Source organism: Bufo gargarizans, chromosome 5, assembly GCF_014858855.1.
Source record: "Bufo gargarizans isolate SCDJY-AF-19 chromosome 5, ASM1485885v1, whole genome shotgun sequence".
In the NCBI taxonomy this organism is placed as follows: Eukaryota; Metazoa; Chordata; class Amphibia; order Anura; family Bufonidae; genus Bufo; species Bufo gargarizans.
The window spans coordinates 152,503,895-152,520,024 of NC_058084.1; the positions used below are offsets into that span (position 1 = coordinate 152,503,895).

Here is a 16,130-nt window from a genome sequence, read left to right on the forward strand (position 1 = left end):
CTCCTTCCTTTTGGATAAAGGATTGAACAGTGCTCTGTGAGATATTGAGAGTTTGGGATATATATATATATTTTTTTTATAGCCTAACCCTGGTTTAAACTTCTCTACCACTTTATCTCTGACCTGTCTTGTGTGTTCCTTCATTTTCATGTTGCAGCTTGATCACCAGTGTTCTCTTACAAACCTGCAGCTGTAGTTATACTGAGAATAAATTACACACAGGTGGACTCTATTTACTAATTAGGTGACTTATGAAGGTAATTGGTCACACTGTTTTTTTTTGTTTTTTTTTAGGGGTACAGAGGACTGAATACAAATGCATGCCACATTTTCCAGATTTGTATTTATAAAAAAAAAAAAAAAAAAATCACACCATGTATCATTTTCTTTTCACTTCACACATACTTGCTACTTTGTGTTGGTTTATCACATAAAATCCCAATAAAATACATTTAAGTTTGTGGGTGTAATGTGAAAAAATATAGGAAAATTCAAGGGGTGTGAATACTTTTTCAAGGCAGTGTAAGCGTTCTAAAACATTACCTATTCTGGTGGTTCTTCAGATTGTTAGTTTTTCTTGTGACATCAGAATGAAACTGTGTGTAAGCAGCTGTAGATTTATAATAGAATATTTCCATGTGTTCTCATAGGATCAAAGGAAATTGTGTTGTGCTGATAAACTAAAAGGGTATTCCAGCACAATGATAGCAATACTCATTGACCTATCAGTGGTTTGAAAACAAAGGATCTTGTACTCACCAATGCTATTAAGGTGGTGCCTGCGTCACCATTGCACTTCACTTCTTGTTCCTGTTCTCTACATGACATTAAATGGCTAGTTATGGTGCTCAGCCAATCATTGGCTGCGGCAATGACCTGCATCAGCCAGTAATGGCCGAGTGGTATTCCCAGCCATTTCTTGCAGTCTTTAGAACAGGAGCAGGAAGTGAAGATCAATAGGGCCCTGGTGGGGGATCAGCAAAGCGAGAATAAGATATTTTCTTTTTTTTATACCTTTGGCACTGGAATACTCCTTTAAGATCCTCTCCCATCTCAGGGGTGTTCTGTTTTAAAAGGGTTGTGTCACTTAAGCAAATGGCGTTTATTATGTAGAGAAAGTTAATACAAGGCTCTTACTAATGTATTGTGATTGTCCATATTGCCTCCTTTGCTGACTTCATTGATTTTTTTCCATTACATTATACTCTGCTCACACCCAGTGCAAACAACCACCCTGCAATCCAGCAGCGGTGGCCGTGCTTGCACACCATAGGAAAAAGCATCATCCTATGCGCACTTCTACAGTACAGGCCACCAGAGAGGCCGGCATATTTTCCTAAAGTGTGCAAGCACGGTCACCGTTGCCATTTGCCCAAGTGAGACAACCCTTTTGACTTTTAGAATCCAATAAAACATTTTATGAGATGTTTTTTGAATACAGTATTTTAGGCTAGTGTTCCTCGGTAAGATTGCTGAATAGAAATCTGAAAATCTTTATATCCCATTCTAGTGCTGAGAACATTTGCCTTTGAGCTAAACTAGGTTCTGTAGACTTTAAAGGGGTTATCCCCTGATTGATGTAAAAAATGAAAATCATATATTTTTCTAAAAAAGCTAGAACCAGCCCTGAATCTCAAATGGATCCAGAGATCTCCCTAGTCATTGCTCTGCTAGATTTATTCAAAGCTGGCAGCTTATGCAATTAAAAAAAATTATTCAGATCCAGGTACTGGTTTGAAAACTGTAGCATTTTTTTGTTGTTGTGGGACAACCCCATTAAAGGTTTTCTCTAGTCCTATACTGTAATATTTTTTTTTTGTCTGCCCATTGTACCCCAAGCACTAAATATTTTTACCCCATATACCTGCTTTTAATACCAGTACTCTCCTTCTTGTTTTCTTAGCATCACAGCATCCTGGCCGGATGTTTACATGCAGAACTTAGTGTTTTCATCAGCTGCTAACCAAAACGAGCATGCTTTGCCAGGGCTTGGTCTGTCTGCCACACACGGGGCAGTAGTAGAGAAAAGAGGTTTGTGAAACCTGATGAAGGGGAGTCTTTGATCCCCGAAACGCGTTGTCTCTGAATAAAAGAAGAATTCATCTTCAAGACCGCTTCCACCAGTGATTTCGCGCCGACGCAGAACCTCTTTTCTCTACTACAAATTTATTTTGGGGGACTGGACATCCCATCCGAGAGACTACAAAATCTGCGGCTGCAGTCCTGGTCTAGAGGTCTTATTTTGATTAAGCTCTAAGTAGAGTTGTGCCTGCCGGAGCACAACTTCGTAAGGTGAGTCTGGATATTTTTCACTTTGATATCCTTATCCGGTTAAACATACTACACTATTGTGCGCTCTCTCTCTTCTGTTTCCCTGCTCTCGAGGGGAAATTAGATTTGTCTGTGACCTACACACGGGGCAGTAGTCACTCCTCAAACACTTCCACACTCCATGTTAGTTAGGTGGAGCAAGCCCTGTGAAACATTACAGAGCAAAGTGTGAAGGGATTGGTTAGCAAACCCAAGAAGAAACTCATGGAGGCAGTAAGTAAGCCATGTGAACCTCCTGCCAGGATACGGTGAGGCTAAGAACAGGGGAAGGAAAGTACTGACATGAAAACCAGATAGATGAGGCAAAAATATGCAGTGGTTAGGGTTCTATGAGCAGATAAAATAATAATAATTATGGTACCCCTTCAAGAATTCTTCATGAACGGTTTTTAGTTGCTAGAGACCAGTGGGGAACTGGAGCAAAGGAGGATCAGAGAGGTAAGTATTGCTTCTTTTTAACCCATTCTGAATGGTTTGCAAAGAAAATGTTTTCCCCTCTGGACATCTCCATTGAGTTTCTGTTCAATCATTCATTCTGAAACCTATGGCTTACATCTTTTTATATTAGGTAAATGTATGTCTTTTAAACTGACACAGTGAGTGACACAGCATGATGGAATTATGAACATTTATTTTTATTTTTTTTGAAGTGGAAACAGTATACAAGCACATCCAAACTCTAGGACATCACATTGGTCCCCATTGGACAGAGGCCATTCAGACCACGCGGAGCTTGAAAATGAGGATACCTTAGATCTACAATTTCAGCAGCTCAGTCTCCCCCAATTTTGTGTTCTGGTTTTAGAAAGTGCTTCACCTCTGCTAAAAACAGGTCAGTTCTATAAATGGCAGGACCAGATGCATTAAGGTTTATCTGTAATTCCTGCATCTAAGATAGAGGATTTAAAGGGGGGTTACCAGCTTTACCTCAATTTTTAAGAATGCCCCTCCTAAAATATGAAATCCTCTCATCTGCTCCCTGACACATGGACAGAGGATCGGTCAGTGATGCTTCTGTACACAGCCTTCTTGATGTGACTGAGTGCGCAGCTATGGTCATTGGTGATGTGTCCCCAAAACGTATGTCACTGACAGGTCACCTGCTGTTTTAGTGACACGGCACCACTTAGGCCGATTAATGCGTGACCTCGTTTGGAAGTTTAAAGACTGTAGACTGGAAGCATCGTTGAACAGATCTTCTGTGCTGGAAGTGGTGGGGAGCAGGTTTGTCAAAAATAAATAAGGCTACTTTCACACTTGCGGCAGAGAGATCCGGCAAGCAGTTCCGTTGCCGGAACTGCCTGCCGGATCAGGCAAAATGTATGCTAACTGATGGCATTAGTAAGACTGATCAGGATCCTGATCAGTCTCAAAAATGCCTGATCAGTCGAAAAAATGCATTTAAATGCCGGATCCGTCGTTCCGGTGTCATCCGGCAAAACGGATCCGGCATTTATTTTTTTCAGTCTGCGCATGCGCATAACGGAACGACGGATCCGGCATTCCGGTATTCTGAACGCCGGATCCGGCACTAATACATTCCTATGGGAAAAAATGCCGGATCCGGCGTTCAGGCAAGTCTTCAGTTTTTTTTGGCCGGAAATAAAACCGTTGCATGCTGCGGTTTTCTCTTTTGCCTGATCAGTCAAAACGACTGAACTGAAGACATCCTGATGCAAACTGAACGGATTACTCTCCATTAAGAATGCATGGGGATAAAACTGATCAGTTCTTTTCCGGTATAGAGCCCCTGTGACGGAACTCTATGCCGGAAAAGAAAAACGCAAGTGTGAAAGTACCCTCAAAAAGATGACTGCAATAATGTTTTTTTCTTTTTTTCACAGCAATTGATGAAGTTTTTCTTTTTTTCACGATCAGTTTAGGTTTTTATAATCGTAAATAAAATTTAGGCTTATTCTTACAAATGCTGTTTTCACACCTAAACTCCGGAATATTTCCAGATTATCAGGTCTGGAGATTTACCAGAGAGGCCTTTCACACATGTACTTATCACCCCTTAGATGCTCCATGTCAGGTGCCTTCTCACTATAGAAACAATGTTCCAGGTGCCTAGACGAGGAACTTTAGGCATGACCACAGTGATTTTCTGGAACATTTACTGCCGTTTTCACACATTCACTCACTCGGAAATAACCCAGAGTTAGTACTAGGGCTCTGGGGAGAAAATGTCTGGGTAAAGTTCGGGACACAAATTGCGGATGTGTGCATTCACACATAAAGCCCCTCCGGGTAAACTCCAGAAAATGTTTTAATTCCACTGTAAGTGTGAATGGGGCTTTAGTTTATACTTTCATAGACTTAATTTTTAGTAGACTTGTTTTTTGTATTTATTATTGTATACTGTTAATTTTGATATATTACATGTATATTTTGTGGTAATTGGGCCACAGAGCCAGTGTTGACTATAAGGGGCTATTTTTTCTTTTGGAGGGTATTTTATTTTGTCATTTTATTTTTTTTCTCCTCAAAGGTTGTATATACCGCAATTTTTTTAATTTTTACTATACTTTTCACCTGGAACTGGGGCTCCGTGGCACTGTTAGGACTTTTCTGGGTGTAATTAAGGCCAACAGCATCATTCTACTACCAAGCGACAGTCTGTCAGACCCATAGATATTGAATGGAGGACTCATCTGTGACCAGTGGTTCCTTCAAATTCATCCTCACTGTCTTTGTGCAAGTGAGGAGAAATTGGGGGCTTAGGACCATCATTCTAGGGATCGGTGGGGCCCCCAGTGACCATACATTTATTACCTATCCTGTGTATAAATGATAAAAGTTTTTTGTGAGATAACACCTTTAAAGGGGTTTTACATTAAAGGGGTTATCCTGTGACTAATGTAAAAATATAAATCAGACATCATATAGTACATGACAGTCTCTTTCTAACAAAGCTAGAACCAGCCGTGTATCTCACATGGATCCAGAGATCTGCACAGTCATTGCCCTGCTAGATTTATATCAAGCTGACAGCTGAAGAGGAGTGTCTTTTCTGCTGCAGCTTAGAGGGCGTGTCCATGCTCTACCAATTGCAGCTCGGAAGGCAGTTAAAGGATGAAACTGAGCATGTGCGGCCTTCTCAGTGAGCAGGACAAAGAAATGGGAAAAAACAAACAGTGGGTGGCGCTATACAGCTAAATTTTATTGACTAACTCAGTGGCTATGCAAAATTTTGAATAACTTGCAATTACAAAAGTATTCAGAACCAGGGGACGATTTGAAAACTAGAATACTTTTTGTTGTGTGATAACCCTTTTAGGTCAACTTGTCCCTATCCCGTTTGAATGGAGTGGGGGTCACGCATGCGCGCTGCCTCTCCATTCCGCTCTGTGGGGCTGTCAGTAATGGCCAAAAACACATATTAGGCTGTCTCCAGTAGTCTCATACAGTTCAATAGAGCGGTGGACACTCGTGCATATCTGTATCTAGTGTCTGTCTCCAATGTACAGGGGATAAATTGTTTTAATGGGAAAACCGTCTTTAAAGGGGTTCTCTGGGAATTAAGAAAATTAAACTACTTAAATATTACTTTATTATAAATCTATTCCTAATTACCTTTCATTAGTTATAATGGCTCGTTCTGTTTGGGGAGCAATCATTAGGAGAAACAAAATGGCTGCTGTCCTATTAATGCTGTCCTATTAATACACACAAAACGTGTCCTAATCACACAGCAGGACAAGCCTCCTCTCTGCTCTGCTTGTCAGGGATTATGATCCTGAATATAGCTGATAAGAGGTTCAGCTAAATCTCTGTAGGAATGGAGTTCATGAGGAGACATGAAGTACAAGCAGAGCAGAGAGGAGGATGAGGCAGCTCTTTAGCTGTTGTGAAGTAACTTGTGCTGCTGTGTGATTGGGACAGGTTTTGTGTGTACTAACAGGACAGCGGCCATTTTATTTCTCCTGATGATTGCTCCCCAGACAAAACGAGCCATAATAACTAATGAAAGGTATTTGGGAATATATTTATAATAAAATAATATTTTAAGTATTTTCATTTTCTTAATTCCCGGAGAACCCCTTTAATCGTTTAGCCACCAATAGCTGCCATGTTTGCACCTATAGATTTTTTGGTGGAAATGTATAATTAACAGCAATGTGCATAATTAATCTTTTCATGGTTATCATGGTTAATTTTTTTTGTTGCCCATGTACAGAAAGGCGTAAGCTTTTAATCTTGATCCTCGAACTGCTTAACGAAAACCTGGCCCTGCTTGGTGCGGCCATTTCAGAAAACGTCTGGGAGGACGGAAGTCTCGTGGGGCAAGAACTGGTGAGAGAGCAATATTGTGATTATGGAGAGAATACTGTATGTGTTAAATATCTCCTTGTCAGGCAATTAAATGATATTAGCCGCCCATCTTCTATTAAGTCTGCTTCAATAAAAACTTGCCTTCATAGCACTTCTAGGCTCATCTCGATATAAAGGGCTTGCCCGGTGCCCCGGTTGCTGCGGCAACCTAAGAAGGCAAACAGTAAGACGACGTCAATAACGCCTTTTATTTCTCTAATATTTCTTTATCTAAAGGTTATGCATGGACAGCAACGCTGCGGAACTTAATTATCAATGATTCTATTGGTCAAGGTTCCTTTTTCCCTATAAATTGCACATTTCTTGTATGATTTAAACCTATTCCGATAATGTAATAAAGTCAATTTTGCGTTTTGCTTTTGCAGAGATGTAAACTGCTTTTCGTGCTTGATACACTTGGGGAGACTATATTGTATCATAAAAATACCAATAGTTCTGAGAAGCCTGACTCTTCTTTTGTGAACCGCAGAATGGCATTTATCAGCATCTCTCTTTTTACAATGCGACTACTGCAAACACTTATCCCAGTGGAAAAGGTAAGAGATGAAGAACAATCCTGAAAAGCAGAAAGCTTTTAAAGGGCTTCTTTCTCAAGATTGTTTTGGTTAATATTAATGCCCCAGGTTACACTCCGCAGTCTTCACTCCTGAGCTACACTTTGCAGTTGAAGGCGTAGGGCGACCACTCTTAAGCCTAAATTTACAGCCGGGAATCATTTATCTATAAACACTATTGATCTGTCCATTAACCATTGAGGAATAACTCGGAGCCAGTGCACATGATATGCAAGTATAGGTCACAGCAGTTTATTTTTCTTCCTATGTGAGAACGCGTGTGGAACCAGAACGGAGTCTATTAGTTATGGTAACATGAAAAATATAGTATTTTTAAAGACGAAATCTATCCAATGGTAATGTTTTAACATGCCAAAGAGAATAGACCTAAGTGTAGTAGACGACATCACGTAAGCTTGTGACTTTTCAAAGCTTTAAAATCCATTTGCACCAAAATGATCTAAATGAGCCGCCCATACCCATTAGGCCTCTTTCACATGCAAGTGGTCTCCACGGATCACTCAGGTATCCGTAGACTTTGTTGTGTGTATTCACACATCAGTGGTTTTTCACAGACTATGACGACACCACGGAGGCATGCCTGTTTTTGACCTTGATTACAGATCCCTACACATTTTAGGGTCCATTCACACGTCCGTATGTGTTTTGCGGATAACACGGACACCAGCATTTTGCGGACCGCACATCGCCGGCACTCTCATAGAAAATGCCTTTTCTTATCCACAATTGCAGAAAAGAATGGGACATGTTCTATTTTTTTGCGGAACGGAAGTGTGGATCCGCAAATGCGGATGCGGACAGCATATTCCAGCCCTATTGAAAATGAATGGGTCCGCACCTGTTCCGCAAAATTGCGGAACGGATGCGGACCCATTTTGCGGAAGTGTTAATGGACACTTTGGCTCCATTCACTCGTCCGTGGTGTGTTGCGGACCCGCAAATTGCGGATCCTTAACACACCCGCCCGGCACCCCTGTAGAAATGCCCATTCTTGTCCGCAGCTGTTCTATCTTTTGCGGAGCTGCGGACCCGAAGATCGGCCCGCGCTCCGCAAATGTGGATGCGGACAGCACACTGTGCTGTCCGCATCCATTCCGTCCCCATAGAAAATAAATGGGTCCGCACCCGTTCCACAAAATTGCGGAATTGCGGAACGGATGCGGACCCATTTGCGGACGTGTGAATGGAGCCTTAGTCTGTGGGTCCGTGAAAACTAAAGGCACAATGTGGGTGCCATTCGTGTTTGATCTAAGGTTTTCATGGACCATTGGTCGGTGATGCTCTGGAAATTCATTTTCAGCCTAGCAGTGTCCGTAAAATATGGATGAGACATAGAACACGGATTCTTCATGGACATCTTCACGGACAAACTGTTGACCATCTTGTCACGGATTTCCTCACAGACACATGAAGGAGACCTTAAGCGGTTATCCTATGACTAATGTAAAAGATGAAAACCAGACATCATATAGTACATGAAAATCTCTTTCTGACAAAGCTAGAACCAGCCCTGTACCTCACATAGATCCAGACATCTCCACATTCATTGCTCTGCTAGATTTATATCAAGCTGACAGCTCCAGGGGAGTGTCTTTTCCGCTGCAGCTCAGGGGGGCGTGTCCATGCTCTCCCTATCTCAGCTTAGGGGGCGTGTCCATGCTCTCCCTATCTCAGCTCAGGGGGCGTGTCCATGCTCTCCCTATCTCAGCTCAGGGGGCGTGTCCATGCTCTCCCTATCTCAGCTCAGGGGGCGTGTCCATGCTCTCCCTATCTCAGCTCAGGGGGCGTGTCCATGCTCTCCCTATCTCAGCTCAGGGGGCGTGTCCATGCTCTCCCTGCTCTCCCTATCTCAGCTCAGGGGGCGTGTCCATGCTCTCCCTATCTCAGCTCAGGGGGCGTGTCCATGCTCTCCCTATCTCAGCTCAGGGGGCGTGTCCATGCTCTCCCTATCTCAGCTCAGGGGGCGTGTCCATGCTCTCCCTATCTCAGCTCAGGGGGCGTGTCCATGCTCTCCCTATCTCAGCTCAGGGGGCGTGTCCATGCTCTCCCTATCTCAGCTCAGGGGGCGTGTCCATGCTCTCCCTATCTCAGCTCAGGGGGCGTGTCCATGCTCTCCCTATCACAGCTCAGGGGGCATTTAAAGGATTAAATTGAGCATGTGCGGCTGTCAAAGTGAGCAGGACAAAGAAATAAGAAAAAGAACAAACAGCAGGTGGTGCTATACAGATAGATTTTATTTATTGTGGCTATGCTAAATTTTTAATGACATGCAATTACAAAAGTATTCAGGTGCTGGTTTGAAAACTGTAGAACATTTTTCGTGGTACAAGGCCACCACTTAACTCACAACCTAATAACACTTAATTCACAACCTAATCTTATTGACTATAAAAACTGGACTATGTATGGTTATTAATAACATTTTTCTATTACATATTTTTAAACCAATCTCTTTCCTCATTTCTTAAAGGGCTTGTGCCACAAAAAAGTATTTTATTTTTCAGAACCCGCCCCTGTGTCTGAATACTTTTGTAATTGCATGTAATAAAAAATTTAGTAATAGTGGGTTATTCAATTAAAAGTTATCGGTATATTGCCACCTGCTGTATGTATTTTTACTTATATCTTGTCCACCTCACTGAGGTGGTCGCATGCGCTCAGTTTAAATCTTTAACTGCCACGAGCCATATCATCTTTTAGTAACTGTTACACGGAAAGAGATGCAGAAGGTAAAACACGCTCCCTGAGAACATGCCCCCTGAGCTGCCAGTCTGAAGAGTATCTAGCAGAACAATTTGAGCAATGAATGGGGAGATCTCTGGATCCATGTGCAGTACACGGCTGGTTTTAGCTTTGTTAGAAAGAGATTTTCATGTATTATATGATGTCTGTAATGATTTTAATTTTTGACATCCTTCATGGCGTAACCCCTTATAAGGGTTTTTTCGTATCTCAGACATTGATGAAAGATTGATATGATATGCCATGAGTGTCAGATATGTGCGAGTCCCTCCTCTCCAGAACGCTGTGCATGTGCCGCCATTCTCTGTCCACCTCTATGGGAAGGCCAATAATAGCTGAGCCTGCTATTTTCGGCAGTACCATAGCGGTGAATGGAGAAATGGCCGTGCTTGTGTGGTGCGCTCTCTATTCACCGGTATGGGACTTTCGAAAATTGTCGAGCTCTTAGGAGGCCCCGTTCTGGAGATAGGAGCGGATCCCAAAGGGGGGTAGCATATCCTAGAAATATGCCATCAATGTCTGAGATGGGAATACTTCTTTAAGGCTATGATAATATATATATATTACCTGTAAGTAATCATTAACATTATCAAATGCATATTCCCAAATACATTTAAAAATTTTCAGTGTAAAAAATCTATATTTTGATGGGTGTTTCATAGGTTAGCAGCAGCAGTTTGCTCGGTTGCAGTCTTGTAGATGTAGAAGTGCTTCTCATGCTATTCATGGTCTTCTGCTGCCCTCTGCCTGTCTACAGAAGTAGGCTGCAATCGTCTTCGTTTATTGGATGTGCGTTCTTTCATGTTTGATCATTTTTATCACAGTAAAATACGTCCCATCAATGCGCGTTCGTTCTTCAGACGCCCTGACGTGCCATTAGCATAGTATTAATTATCTTACGCTGGACCCCCGCTGTAGTAGCGCACTCTTAAATCCTATTCAGAAAGGTTTACTACATACAGACAAGTTTTCCCAAACAGCCAGATGTAAAGGAAGCTTTGTGATAGATGTGCGCCTCACTCCAGTGGCTTAGAAATAATGAGGACGGAACGGATAGGTTGATATTCTGCTCATATTCCTAGTCATTGAAAATACATGCTGGGCTAAGCACTCCCTTTAGTGGGTTTGATTTCTGAAGACGTTACAGTAGAGTTTGGAATTCTAATCGGCACAGGCAATATTCTGTAGAAGGCTGGCGCTCACCGAACAAGCTTCTCCAAATTGGTCCTTTAGGGAACTGCATTGGGCGCACTGATGGCACGGCTGTATGTCTGTGTGTCTTAGTGAAATATTTAAAAATAATGCTCCTCAGTGAAATCTCGAAATATTTCTATGAAGCTTGCCACCGTGCAAATATAGCTTTTGATCTTTTTGAAATTCATTATATATATATATATATATATATATTATAACATTTATGTTTGTTCTTTTCCCTGTTTCTTAAGGCAAATCATGTGTTGCCGGAGAGCTTGATGAATGCTTTGTTTCTCTTATCTGTCGACCTGCCGTTTCGCACTGCCTACCCCAGCGTTCATGAAGCTGTTATAGCTTTTATGGAGCAGCTGAATTCTGAAGACTATTGGGTTTATAAGCAAGCCTCGGAGACTGCCTATTCAATTGAATGTACAACCACTTTTATGTCCTGCTCCGCAAAAGAGGTTTGTGCAGTGCGTATTTATTCGCCGTCTCTAAATGTGTAATGTGTTATCCAGTTTAACTCGTAATTTATTTGCTTAAATTCCTGCTCATTCTGGGCTTTGACATCCAGGAGGCGGAGCTATCAGTGACTGACAGCGATCTTTGTATACACAGTCAGAGGGAAGGCTGTCAATCACTGATAGCTCCGCCTCCCTGACTTCAGATTCTACACGGAGCAGGAACTTCAATGAATAAATTACAAGTTATACCTATCCCACAAAACTATTTATCAGTCTTCTCTGCTCCTCCTGCTCTATGTGCATCCCAGACCTCATGTTCAGCATGACGGATACTCTTTAAAGGGGTTGTGACGCTAATAGCGCTTATTCCTATGCACAGGATAGCGAATAAGGGGGTCATTTATCAAACTGGTGTCAAGTAGAACTGACTTAGTTGCCCATAGCAACCAATCAGATGCCGCCTTTCCTTTGGAAAATGAAAGGTGGAATCTGAATGGTTGCTGTGGGCAACTAAGGCAGTTCTACTTTACACCAATTTGATAAATGACCCCCCTATGTGTTTGATCGCTGGGGGTTTGTCTGGTGGGACCCCCAACGATCTTGAGAAGGGGGTCTGCAAGTGCCGTTGAACTGCCCCATGAGAATGCCGCCTTGCCACGTCCATCACTCCATTCACCTCTATGAAACTTCCCAGCTTCTCTTACCCAAAACAATGTAATAAAATGTGGTCAAAAAGTCACACCACACTCCAAAATTGTATCAATAAAAAGTACAGATTGTTCCGCAAAAAATGAGCCCCTAAACAGCTCAGTAGACATAAGTATAAAAAAGTTATGGGGGTCAGAATATGGTGATGTAAAAAATAAAGTAGAAAATTCTCAAAGTTGAAATTTATATTTACACTATTTAGACCTACACATATGGGGTAACGTTCTAATCATATGTGACCGGAAACATAAAAAAGTTATGGCTCACGGAAAATAGGGAAGAAAAATGAAAACGCAAAAACGAAAAAACCTCAGGTAGCCAAGGGGTTAAGCTTAAAGTCTGATACAAGGAGTACAAGCTGAAATAAATGCCAGCGGTCGGCCTCCAGCAATCTAATAGTCATCTTGATATAGCTGGAATACCTTACAGATTTAAAAGTTGCAGCCCCCCGAACCTGTAGTCTATCCCTCACCATGTGCAAGGATTCCTCTCCAATTGTGAAACACATTGTAGAAAAAAGAAGGAACAATCCAGCATCTTGTAAAAGGTACTTGGCTTTATAATCACACAAAGCTAAAATACACTGGAAATTTGCTAAGAACGAGGAAGACTCTTTATTTTGTATAAGAACTGGTGTGCTAACCAAGAGTGCTACAGATAACGTCTCATTCAGTGCTCTCGATTTCCTTGATTCTCAACCTTTGAAGGAACGTATAGGGTTAATCATTTTTCCTTCAGCGCTCATAGGGCAAATGTTGTAAATATAAGCTGTTGGGGCTAGATAACACTGGCCCAAGTAATAGGTGCCCCCTCGCTTTATTTAGAATTTTTTGTAATTTTCCACATTATAATGGAAGCGATCTGCTCCTTTTTTCGATGAGTAAGTGACTGAACTCCACTTTTTCTCACTGCCTTAGGGACCATTGATCTTTGGAAGTAGTACCTTCTTCTGATCAGACTATTGCCATGCCGTCAAGTGGTGGAAATTTTCCCTCGGCACCTATGAAAGATTTTATTATAGATCTAGGAGCGGGAATGAAGGCTTTCTTCCTCCCACCACACAGTCAGTTTACTGGCTTAGCTCTGCTAAATATGCTGTATCTAACAGTATACAGCATATATACGTCTTAAACTGCCTTCTAGGTGATGTGGTTTACACAACGATGTGCTGGATTTCTCTGATTTCCCATATTTTATCGCTTTAGGACGATCTAATTACTATGACGAGAGCTGTCTCTCAATATCCTTGCATAACGGCTCCGATTCATTTGGAGTCCCAGTTGCTCCATTTGCTGTGTTTTTTCTGGTGCTGTATCAGGTCATTAACACGATTGTCATTAGTGCTGCGGTGCTAATAGAGGCTGTGCTATGTACAGGCGGATATAATCCGTCAATGAAAGATGGCGCCCTTGGGACAATTGAAAGCTCTCCATAAACGCACGCAGTACAATTGATGCTGGGTATGGTGGATCTTAGATTCTAGCGCCGTCTAGAGTGTAATCTCTGCCGGATAGTTTGCTAAATGTCAGTGACCGGACAATCTAGCTACTGCTGCATAGGTACACATTAAATGATCGCTCCAGGGGTTTTCTAAAGTCAGGGCACACAGTTGAGACAGCAAAATGACCACCCACGTCTAATTTACAGACAATTGGTAACCCTGGTTCTTTGGATGGTGAGCGGCTAATGGAAATGGTTAAAGAAATGCCCAAAAAGGATTTTTATTTATTTTTTCACATAGAGCATCATATCCCCGACTCTCCCCACATAGCCATAGAGTTTAATGATGACATTTTATTTGCCTGTAGCAATTATAGCGGATTTCCATGATTTAGTTATTGATGACCAGGTCCTTCGGATAGGCCAACACTATCGTATTGATGGGGTCTGACTCCATCAGCTGTTTTTACGAGTTGCGGTGCCAGACCCAGGCAGCAAAACTACACAGCTCTGTACAATGTGCAGTGTCTGAGTAATGCAGTGGTGCTCCGCTTCACTTGAATGGGAGCAGTGTTACAGTAACCAGGCACGGCCGCAAATCGGCGGGTGGGCCGGAAGCCCATGGATGGATTGGCCATAGACCCTACAGGGAAATATCCCAGTTTGCCGATGCTCAGGGGGCCACTTAATCCCTCCTCTTGGCTGCCAGCCAGGTACATAAATACCTGATGCGCTCTGCATTAATTAAATTAGGAGCATCAGACACTTATGCACCTGGCCAGTGGCTGCAGGTCACCTCCCAAATTCAATGATATTGCTGACCTCAGGATGATGATACAGCTTCATACTGTGGGGCCGGCGGCAGTATTTAGTGCAACACTGTGGTATTTGGTTTACCAGAGACTGTATTTTGTGCTACACTATTGTATCTGGTTCTGCTGGGGCAGTATATTGTGCTGTACGTTAGTATTTGGTTCTGCTAATGCAGTATTTTAGTGCTACACTGTAGTATCTGGTTCTGCTAGGCAGTATTTTGGACTACACTGTGATATTTGATTCTGCTGATGCAGTATATTGTGCTGCACTGTGGTATCTGGTTCTGCTGGGGCAGTATATTGTGCTGCACTGTGGTATCTGGTTCTGCTGGGGCAGTATATTGTGCTGCCCTGTGGTATCTAGTTCTGCTGGGGCAGTATATTGTGCTGCACTGCGGTATCTGGTTCTGCTGGGGCAGTATACTGTGTCGCACTGTGGTATCTGGTTCTGCTGGGGCAGTATATTGTGCTGCACTGTGGTATCTGGTTCTGCTGGGGCAGTATATTGTGCTGCACTGTGGTATCTGGTTCTGCTGGGGCAGTATATTGTGCTGCACTGTGGTATCTGGTTCTGCTGGGGCAGTATATTGTGCCGCACTGTGGTATCTGGTTCTGATGGGACAGTATATTGTGCCGCACTGTGGTATCTGGTTCTGCTGGGGCAGTATATTGTGCCGCACTGTGGTATCTGGTTCTGCTGGGGCAGTATATTGTGCTACACTGTGGTATCTGGTTCTGCTGGGGCAATATATTGTGCCGCACTGTGGTATCTGGTTCTGCTGGGGCAGTATATTGTGCTGCACTGTGGTATCTAGTTCTGATGGGGCAGTATATTGTGCTGCACTGTGGTATCTAGTTCTGCTGGGGCAGTATATTGTGCTGCACTGTGGTATCTGGTTCTGCTGGGGCAGTATATTGTGCTGCACTGTGGTATCTGGTTCTGATGGGGCAGTATATTGTGCTGCACTGTGGTATCAGGTTCTGCTGGGGCAGTATATTGTGCTGCACTGTGGTATCTGTTTCTGATGGGGCAATATATTGTGCTGCACTGTGGTATCTGGTTTTGCCTGGGCAGTATATTGTGCTGCACTGTGGTATCTGGTTCTGATGGGGCAGTATATTGTGCTGCACTGTGGTATCTGGTTCTGATGGGGCAGTATATTGTGCTGCACTGTGCTATCTGGTTCTGATGGGGCAGTATATTGTGCCGCACTGTGGTATCTGGTTCTGATGGGACAGTATATTGTGCCGCACTGTGGTATCTGGTTCTGATGGGGCAGTATATTGTGCCGCACTGTGGTATCTGGTTCTGCTGGGGCAGTATATTGTGCTACACTGTGGTATCTGGTTCTGATGGGGCAGTATATTGTGCTGCACTGTGGTATCTAGTTCTGCTGGGGCAGTATATTGTGCTGCACTGTGGTATCTGGTTCTGATGGGGCAATATATTGTGCTGCACTGTGGTATCTAGTTCTGCTGGGGCAGTATATTGTGCTTCACTGTGGTATCTGGTTCTGATGGGGCAG

General features: G+C 42.7%; 1 protein-coding gene across 1 annotated transcript in view; it reads left to right on the plus strand.

Moving 5' to 3' along the window:
* Positions 1-16,130, plus strand: part of RTTN (rotatin) — a 209,463-nt gene that overhangs the window by 31,998 nt on the left and 161,335 nt on the right. Inside the window, exons 10-13 of the mRNA XM_044293243.1 lie at positions 2,982-3,163; positions 6,512-6,627; positions 7,032-7,202; positions 11,429-11,641. Coding sequence (XP_044149178.1) covers positions 2,982-3,163; positions 6,512-6,627; positions 7,032-7,202; positions 11,429-11,641 — 682 coding nt within the window. The remainder of the gene's footprint in view (positions 1-2,981; positions 3,164-6,511; positions 6,628-7,031; positions 7,203-11,428; positions 11,642-16,130) is intronic.